The 10,696-nt window shown below is 35.0% G+C and overlaps 1 protein-coding gene across 1 annotated transcript; it reads left to right on the forward strand.

Moving 5' to 3' along the window:
- Positions 1-657: 657 nt before the first annotated feature.
- Positions 658-9,524, forward strand: LOC136798166 (uncharacterized). Its single transcript, XM_067054746.1, has 5 exons — positions 658-743; positions 952-1,085; positions 5,581-5,790; positions 8,742-8,969; positions 9,417-9,524. Exons 2-5 carry the CDS (start codon positions 966-968, stop codon positions 9,483-9,485), a joined length of 627 nt encoding a protein of 208 aa, XP_066910847.1. The 5' UTR covers positions 658-743; positions 952-965; the 3' UTR covers positions 9,486-9,524.
- Positions 9,525-10,696: the final 1,172 nt, after the last annotated feature.

Here is a 10,696-nt window from a genome sequence, read left to right on the forward strand (position 1 = left end):
TGCAAGCAAGAAAGGTTAAAGATTCGCTTCTGTGGATGGTCCTTCGGGCTTATACTTATACTTCATAGGTTGTTCATTGGTAGTAGAATGGTCGCTCTGCTGTACCAGCCAGAGTGTATCTCACGTTTATCGCTTCGTGTAATAAATAGTACGGCAATGAATTTTTGAAATTAGCTGTGTGTTTGTACAGACAATACACTCTATCTACTCCTCTATGATTCAGCTTTCAACGTTCAGGGTCTGATGTATTCAATCAACTAAAACGAGATGACGAACAATCGAGGCAGGCGGGGGGTGTAAGTGTGTAGTGCAGTGGCAGAATTCAATGAATCACAGCTTTGTTTGAAATGATTTGCAATGAATTTATAGTCATAAGCAGAAACAACTTAATAAACAAACTGTTTGTTACCTGAAGAATATCAGCGTCATTTTGTTTTCATTATTACACAACGTGCGTTTGTATAGGCATTTCCTAGATTCTTTAATTTGGATTATATTTTTGAATAAATATCCCTCAAAACAATTTAATATGATTTTTCTTAGTTTTTGTGAATTTATTAATGATTTCACAGGGTTTCTAAGAATGTTTTAATTGCGCTTATACCAATTTTTATCCCTACAGAGCATGTTGCGCGGGCAATTTTTAACTCGGGCCCAGTTTTTTCTACGCGGCTACGGCCCTCTTTTACCGCACATGTCAACATCTTTCTTTCTTTTTAGAGGCTGTGAACCGAGAGTTTGAGGTAAATTCACTACAATATTGTTCAAAATGTCACAAATTTATCCATTTTCCAAGGAGCAATGGGACTCAAAATTATTTCACTCATTTTTTGGATATTATGATGTTTTCCATCGAAGATTTTAGTTGTTTTGGCTGTCACATTGATTGTACATCTGAAAAAATAGAGCAGCATCATGATTAGTAAATTTCTTTCTTATGGATTCGTTCAGGTAAACCAGCCAACATGTCTGGATGGGACGAAGAAGAAGCTGAAGCTCCAGCAGCAGCAATCGAAGTTCAAGAAATCAAATTATTTGGCAAATGGAACCCAAGTGAAGTTCAAGTCAGCGATATCAGTTTGACTGTAAGTTTTGATAGATACTACCAGGGGGGATGCCAATTGAACTGTTCGATGCCCGATGGCAATTCTATTATGGTTCAGTAAGGTTTGATTGTAATTAGACATTCAATATGTGATGAGCGCGACGAATATGCGATCTCAATCTTGCAAGGACTAGGCTTTTTCATAGGACAAAGTAAGTTGAATGAGAACAAAGTTCATATTTGACATCGTGGCACATGATAAGGTTTTTGATAAGAATGTAGCTATTTTACTCAGATGGTAATTTTTCAAGCCCCTTCAGAGGTTAACTTTGTGTAAGAAAGTTATGGTCATCTGTTTTCAGGAAAGTCCTACCCAAAAGTGGTTAGTGGTGTTGTCATGCTCAGGACTTTTTCAAGCTCAAAATCAATAAGTAGCCTGAAAAAATCCTGGGACCGTACCATTGAAACACACTTCTTATGGCGCGCAAAAGCGCTATAAAATACTTTTTTTTTATAATACTTGCTTTTCAAAAATATAATTCATCTTTTAAAAAATTATACTGTCTTTCCTAATATCAAATAAGTTGAAAATAATTGTCAACAACAACAATATGCTCTACCAGAGGGAGGGAGCCTTATAACAAAACAAAAATTCAAAACTTCATTTTTTGTAGTACTTTACGATAAGTTTCACAATCATCAGCTACATACAAAATGATCTAAGTAGTTGGGTTGTAAAATGTCTTCAAATTATAATAAAAAATTGAAACAAAAGAAAAAAGATAGTGCTATTCTCAGGGGTCCGTTAGTCCATTAGTATCTTTTCAAATATATAATACTTCTTTTCAAATGTAATACTTCATTTCAAATATAATACGTCTTTTCAAATATAATACTACTTTTTCAAATAAAATAATAATGTGAGTTACGAGTTGGCCCTGCAGAGTTAGGAGTTAGTTTTAGTGGGTTACGAGTTACAAATGCACATAAATGTGATTTTTTAAGATGAAGATTTCAGGTTCAGTACATGGAAATCACAACTTGCAACAAAAAGGGACAGAAAAACCAGAGTCAAAAGTTCCTGACACACGAAGCAATAAAAGCTCTGCGGGGGGGCATTGACTGAACCTTTCCAGTTAGCAGCAGTTTTTAGCACATTTACAGTCCGCAGGAAACACTAACAAATGAAACTTATTGACTGTCTATATCAATCATTGCTGGTAGAAAGATGGACTCCCTCTAAATGTTCTATGACAGAAGAAAACAGAAGAGGGGGTGGGTACCTGCCCTGGACCCTGTTTTCTCAACTCTCTCCCCCAGCCCCATGCAAACAAGTGATTTGAATGTTTCTTTGTAATTCTTTTTTGAAGGCTCTTTGCTTGAAAGGTATATCTCAGTTTCGAAGAGTGAGTCCCTGTGATTTATTCTGATCTTCTAGAAGAATGTTGTTTATGCTCTATCCTAAGTTGGTTATGGACTAAAGTTGATTACCGATTCTTCGTTCAGTTTAAGTTTTAATCACTGTGTAATAATATTGCCCTTAATTCCATCATTTTTCAAATTTTTGCTTGCGAATTAGCTTTAGGCAAATTTCAATATAAACATAGTCAGAATTTTGCAAAAACTGCAAATCAAATGTTCCTGGCGAGTGCATAAAGAAGCCATGGTCACAAAATTTCGAGTTAACTAAAAGTATTAAGGTCACAATCAAAGATTTAGGTACATCCTCCAGGTCTGGCCATAAACAAAACCTCCCACGTGCCAAAGTAGCACTCTATGTTACAGATTATGGCGTGCTATTAGCATTCTCAAAGGAGATTTTGTACAAACTTGTATATTTTAGAAATAGCACTCGCAAATCATTTTAGGTGTGTACCAGCGTGTGCGAGTGCAATAGCACGCCATACAGGGCCAGGCCTGATCCTCACAAAAATGAGGTAGATAAATCAGTCTATGATGTCACTAAAAGTTAGTTCGAAATTTTAACGTCTGCACCTGAAATTTTCAACTCACAACTCGCACCTTTATTATTTCGCAACTCGGAAGGACCAACTCACAACTCATACTTTATCAAATAAGTATTATGTTCAAAAAAGAAAAGCGCACCATACACTACAAGGTTACTAACTAAAGATTTTTGGACCTACCTAGGGCGTCCTTTAAATTAACCTGTGTCCTTCTGCCTGTATGCAAGCTTTTCTGAGGATTGGCTTTTTCAATTTCTGGCTGGAAATAAGCTGGCAAAAAGTTTTTTGGCAATTTTTGAGACTTCTTCATTATGTTTTTCTGAATTTTTGCATAAAGATGTAAATTAGCAACACTCAAATATGGTCCTATACGTTTCTTATTTTACTTCCTTTTATATTTCCATTCAATAATTATCATTTGGTGTAGTTCCAATATACATTGCTTGTTTTTCAATGGGTTTTCCAAGAAAAAATTATACAGGGGCAGGGCTGCAAATAATCGTCGGTCATCGGTCAATGTCCGACTGAAAAAGCTATTTGACCGACTGAAAATCTTTTGTTTCGGTCATGATGTCCGAATGAAAAAAGAATAAACCATTAACTTGAGAGTTGAAAATAAATACTTAGCCTATTCTTTTAATACTCGCTTCCTTTGTAGCTTTCAGGGTGTTTCTAAGATCACTTTTATCAACCCACTTTCTTTGTATATAACTCTTTTAAGGGTGTTTCTAAATTACTTTTGTCAACTTGCTTTCTTCGTAACCTTCTTTGTTTCTAAGATCACTTTTATCGACTCGCTTTCTTTGTAACTTTCAAGAGTGTTTCTAAGATCACTTTTATCGACTCGCTTACTTCGTAACTTTCAAGAGTGTTTCTAAGATCACTTTTATCGACTCGCTTACTTCGTAACTTTCAAGAGTGTTTCTAAGATCACTTTTATCGACTCGCTTACTTCGTAACTTTCAAGAGTGTTTCTAAGATCACTTTTATCAACTCTCTTTCTTCTTAACTTTTAACAGTGTTTCTAAGTTAACTTTTATCAACTTCCTTTCTTCTTAACTTCCAAGGGTGTTTCTAAGATCACTTTTATCGAATCAAGTTCTCTGTTATATACAGTAACAAACTGTTCAAAGGCAACTTTTATTTTTCCTACTCGTTTTCTCCGTAACTTTAAAAAAAATTACACTGAATGACCGACAGGATTTTGAGTTTGACCGACAGGATTTCATTTCTTTCGGACACGATGTCCGATTGACTAAAAATGTTTATTTGCAGCCCTGCCAGTCCCTGCAGGGGTATAAACAAACTTTTTTGCCAATTTATCTGGAAATTTCATAATAACAAATCTAGAAATAAGGTAAAACTCGCCTGGAAGTTAAAATTTTCTCTGAAAGGGGCTGGAAACAAGTTTTTGTCATCTCTTGAGGGAAGAACCCCCTGATCCCAATCAAAAATAAACCCCAGTTTTGTGACATTTTTACTGTTAGCCACTAAATTGACCATAACTTGAGAAAATATATCCTACACTTAGGATTGCTTTGGTGGTTAAGCTGAGGAAATTTAGCTATCCATTGCATAAAGGACGAATATTTGTGGCTTACTTAAAGGCAAGTTACAAGGAAATGAAGCGTGAGCAAAAAATGTGGCTGATCCTACCAAGAAATTTTGAAGGCTGAGTTCTCAATAATGGAAACAGTCAGAAATATACTTTCTTTTCAGCATTGACAGCAAAGGGCTAAATTTCTCATTAGCTGCACTGATTTGTGGCTTACAGTTTGTTAAGTGGGCAAAAATGTGTCTCACATTATTTAAGTTTTTGACACTCAATCATTAAAGTATAACACCTGTAGGTGTAAAAACATACAAAAATTTTGTTGTAAGTACAATTTTGTGGCTTATAAAGTCACATTAAAAATTATTGAAAAGTAAGCCACAAAAAACTACATTTAACAGCTAGTATGTACATTTAACATTTTCTGAAAAATTCAACCTTTCCTCTGTCAAGTTAAGAAAGTCCCATTCTAAGATCTCTTATCTAATTTGTGTGGCTTACATTTCTAAAACATATACAAATTTTGAGTTGAAGCCACATTTTTTGCTCAATTAACGAGAAAAAAAGTTTAATTCATAATGTCTTAGTATTTCCCTTAACATTGTAAAATTTCAAGACTTATCGATTTTTTAAGATTTCGTCAGCTATGAGAAAAGGTTGTTTTTGGGCATTTTTCAAAATGTCACACTGTTTTTGATTGGGATCCCCTGTAAAGCCTTTATGCCTTCAATTGACTATCTCTTGGACAAGTTATGTCAATACAGAACAATCCCAATCAAATTATATGTCAATGGCAACCAAAAACAAGTTTTGTTAAGAGCAGAAGCTTTTCTATTTTATTAAATCATTTGCATGCTTTAATATGTTTCTCACTAACACTAGAATTTAAAAGAATACCTCATAACTATGTTTTAGAATTATACTTTTACTTTCTTTTGACTGTGGCTATGGTATTGAATTTACTTCAGAGACAAAAAACTTTGTCAAAATGTGATACAATATTTTCTACCGTTTAGGATTACATTGCTGTCAAAGAACAACATGCCGTCTACCTTCCCCACACTGCTGGAAGATATGCTGTCAAGCGTTTCAGAAAGGCACAATGTCCAATTGTTGAACGATTGACTAACTCACTTATGATGCACGGTAGAAACAATGGCAAGAAATTGTTGACTGTCCGTATTATCCGACATGCTTTTGAAATCATGCATTTGCTTACTGGAGAGGTTAGTAGTTTTTTGGGTCAAATAATTAATTTAAAGCAAATTGGCTACTCATTGTACTTCAAAAATGTTCCATCTGCCTACATTTTTGTATTGAATTGATCTCTGAAGATGTTGCTTGTGTATTAATATTCATATCTTGGCTACTTGGGGCTGTTCCATTAAAAAACCATACAGTGGGGGGGGGTGGACGAACCTTTTCAAGTCAAAAAAAATTATTGAAAATATGTAGATACCGCTGGAAAATGAGAAGATTTGAACAAATACCCTTGGAAAAATCCTTTTGATGCCTTAAAGTGAGGGTGGACGAACTAAAATCAGTCTTTTACCCCCTGGAAATTTTAGAATAACTTTTAACCCCATGGAAAAATGAAAAAACACCCCCTGGAACTTTTTCTCGGAATACCCTCTGGAAATGTTCGTCCACCCCCTGTATGGATATAAAATAGAATGACCCTTGGCTATCTAGATTAGGTTCTGAACGTTTTGCAATGATGTAAATTTTACACCTTGACATTGTCATGGATGATGTTTGATCGATAGGACTGAGCAAAACTAATGCATTAGCAGGTTATTTCACATAATTTCTTCTCGTTGTAAGATACAGTCAGGGCGTTGCTTCTTTTCACAATTGGACTGGGGTGTCAAAACTGACTGAAATCAAAATCCCATATTGAAGCCTTAATTATGCTTGGCAACATCCTAATTTTGTCATGTATGTTGAGCTTTTATGGAAACAGCTCTCTTATTAAATCTTACATTCAAGCTAAGTCAACAGTAACAAAATGTTCTTTCTTTCAATCTCTGTTGCATTTAACTCTTAGAAGGAATCCCAAATTTGATTGAAATTGAAAAGACAAAACTTTGTTTCCGCTGTTGTGTGTTTTGTTAATGTAGTGTCTATAATAATTTCATGACATAAATTTAAGCCCAGAATGTTTTGCTATGATGTAAATTTTTTAACCTTGACGCTATCAATGGATGATGTTTGATCGATAGGACTGAGCAGAACCACAAAATAAACAGTGTTTTTTTTTTTTTTTTTTTTTTTTTAATTTAAGATGCAGTCAGGGCGTTGCTTCTTTTCACATTTTGAACTGGGGTGTCAAAACTGACTAAAATCTAAATTCCATATTGAAAACTTTATAATGTTTGGCAACATCAATTTGTCAACACAGCTAATTTTTCATGGAGATAACTCTCTGTGTTCATACTTAAGTTTGAGGTGGTTTTGGGCAGGGTCATGGGATTGCCTTTGACACTTCTAATAGAATTGAAGACTTTATTAGATGACCAATACTAATCACTCTAACATACAACCATTCTGTTCCACAGCATGAACAGTGGGATGGCCCCATGTTAGTTCACACATTTAAAATTTTAAGCGTGAATGAGAGAATATGACTGTTTACTGTCTTTATTTCTCTATCAAAATTTTGATAAATTTACCTTCTGAAATAGAAATTCTACTCGGGAAATAGGTCACGGGATTGTCTTTGATACTTCTAATAGAATTGAAGACTTTATTAGATGACCAATACTAATCACTCTAACATACAACCATTCTGTTCCACAACATGAACAGTGGGATGGCCCCATGTTGGTTCACAAAGTGTGCAAAACTAACCGCAAATTTTCAGGATTTATTCTTTCCCTTTTTTCTTAGGAAGTCATGGCGTTGCTTCTTTTTCCCTTGTGAAACTGGGGTGTCAAAACTGACTGAAAACAATGGAATTTGCGCCTTTCTTCATAGCTTGGATTTTCATAATTTGATGCTATAAACAGGCAATTCCAATATTCTTTCAACTTAGATTATATTCATTCGTCCTGTTTCTACGAGAGCAGTGAAAATTTCAAGCACTTTTTTGTGGCCGTTATACGGCCAAAAAATACTCAATTTTGAATTGAGTTTCAAAACTCAATATTTTGAAACTCAATATTTAGAGAATTTGTATTTTGTGTACAAAACTGTCAAAAAGATGAAGATAGTGAGCAAAATCAAAATGTATTCTTTTCATGATGATTGAAAATAAATTCAATTCAATACATTTCTTTCTATTTTCGCAAATGCAATGCTTAATCCTTGAAAATAAACCCTTCATAAGTGGCCTTCAGGGGTTTCATAAAAAGTTTTGGTTACTTTCGAAAACCAAAACTCAATTTCTAAGTCAAAAAACGGCCAGTGACCAGAGTGCTTGGAATTTTGCCTGGAGAGAGCTTTTTCTTTAGTCCTACTCCTGTATTGCCAGGGCGTTGCTTATTGTCTTATATAGACTCTGGGTGTCAAAACTGGCATAAATAAAATTTCAAAGAAAATGTTTTACATTTGCATTCTTCTATGTGCAATGCAAAAAAAGTGTTTCTTCGATACAACCTTGGCATGTCTCTAAGATTGAATGTCAAAGGCGATTGATTTTGTTTAAACCATTTGACCATTCTGTTCCACAACATGAACAGTGGGATGGCCCCATGTTGGTTCACAAATTGTGCAAAACTAACTGCAAATTTTCAGGATTTATTCTTTCCCTTTTTTCTTAGAAAGTCATGGCGTTGCTTCTTTTTCCCTTGTGAAACTGGGGTGTCAAAACTGACTGAAAACAAAGGAATTTGCGTTTTTCTTCATAGCTTGGATTTTCATAATTTGATGCTATAAACTGGCAATTCCAATATTCTTTCAACTTAGATTATATTCATTCGTCCTGTTTCTACAAGAGAACTATTTCTTTAGTCCTACTCCTGTATTGCCAGGGCGTTGCTTATTGTCTTATATAGACTCTGGGTGTCAAAACTGGCATAAATAAAATTTCAAAGAAAACTGTTTACATTTGCATTCTTCTATGTGCAATGCAAAAAAAGTGTTTCTTCGGTACAACCTTGGCATGTCTCTAAGATTGAATGTCAAAGGCGATTGATTTTGTTTAAACCATTTGACTATCGAATGTTTACATTTTTAGAACCCACTCCAAGTATTGTGTGATGCTATTATCAACAGTGGACCTCGTGAGGATTCTACCCGTATTGGTCGTGCTGGTACTGTCCGTCGTCAAGCTGTTGATGTTGCTCCATTAAGACGTGTTAACCAAGCCATCTGGCTCTTGTGTACTGGTGCACGTGAAGCATCTTTCAGAAACATCAAATCTATCGCTGAATGCTTGGCTGATGAACTTATCAACGCTTCCAAGGTTAGGGTCAATACAAGATTCTGGCACTGAAGACCAATAAGCTCTTCCGGAAAATTTTTGTCCGGGGGTAGTGAGAAATCTGCAAAATTTGCCTTGTTTAATAGGCAAACTGGCTCTGGTTAGGGGTGATTTTGAATGTCCGGGGGTGATATTCGTTGTCCAGGGGGGGGGGTTTCCAAAAAATGTTTTACCTTCACCCCCCCATATTTTAATTTTTTTTGAAAGAGCCCAATGTATCATATACACACGAGAGATATAAAATCTTTATCTTGAACATTTTCAGCAGTTGATGAAAATCTTTTTAAGTGATGGTCATTCATTGATAAATGGCCACGTGATACTTGATCGATAGGACTGATGCTGAAAACATTTTAACATTATAAGATTTTCGTTTTCTATTAATCTTCTCAATGCAATACTAAAACTTCTGTTTCGTTTCGCATTTAGGGATCATCCAACTCTTACGCCATCAAGAAGAAGGATGAATTGGAACGTGTTGCCAAATCCAACCGTTAATTCTTTTTCCAGAAAAAATATAAAACATACACCATCTAATCATACTTGGCTTATCTCTTCTTTTCGTTGCTGTTGTAGCACGCTACACGCTTTTTAGACTTATCTCGGAGGTCTTTTAATTAAACCTGACATTCACTTAAAAGTGACTGATTTTGGGCCAAAAATTGCTAATGTGTTTTAAGAATTTGGAAAGTTTCTTCGTCAGTTGCCTTCAGATTCCATGGAGGTATAAAGAAACAGGAGAAGTATGCTATTGTAACCATGCTCGCCCTACGATTAAAAATATTACGAGGTATGCATGCTCATAATCTCATATATCGTGCATTTTTAATGAGCTCTTTTGTTGATAGCTAAATTTTATTGTCTAACTTAAGTGTTGGAAATAAGATGGGACGAGATTCATTGTTTCTGACATTGGTGTAAGAAAATATTTGGATTAAAAAAGGGCCTGTAAACTTTGCAATCCTTTATCAAATGACAAGATTTTTCGATCAACATTTTCTTCAAGGTGAACTCTATTGCTTAATACTTTCCTCCAAAATTCTCCAGCGACTTTTTGTCTACAAATTGGGTCTGAAATTGTGTGTGCTTATAAAGAACTTTTCATTTTCTGGCTTGAGAAAATATCTTTTCAAAACAAAATTTAATGGATGACAAAATTGAACGCAAACTTATTTCGTGGAGCTAAATTTTATTTTATTCTCGTATATTAGAACATGGTGGCCACGCTCCTGGAAATTCCTGGAATATCCTGGAATTAATGTTTTCTCCTGGAAAGTCCTTGAAACTCCTGGGATTTCTTGTAATTTTTCAAAATGTCCTGGAATGTCCTGGATATTCTAAATTCTTTGAATATATTTTTTTTTCAATCGACTTTTTCCATTGGATAAAGACATCCAAAAACCTCCTGAGATGGTTGAGGTTGGTACTGGTGCAAAGCTACTTGTTCAGGCATACAAGAAAACGCGTAACTACAAAAGTGGTCTAGTTCACACATTTTATAAAGGAGCAATTTTGTTTTTGTCAAATCTCGCACACCACTTTATCGAGAAATGTCCCTTAAAGTACATGATTGTCCGATCTCTGGTGCTTAAATCAAATACATTGGCAAAAGTGATAAACACGAAAGCCAAGATCGATTGGAAAATTGTCGAAAAAACTCCAGATCAAAAGCAGATAACCGTTAAATTATCAGATGATGCGAAAGATCA

Source organism: Clytia hemisphaerica, unplaced genomic scaffold (assembly GCF_902728285.1).
Source record: "Clytia hemisphaerica strain Z4C2 unplaced genomic scaffold, Clytia hemisphaerica genome assembly, whole genome shotgun sequence".
NCBI lineage: Eukaryota > Metazoa > Cnidaria > Hydrozoa > Leptothecata > Clytiidae > Clytia > Clytia hemisphaerica.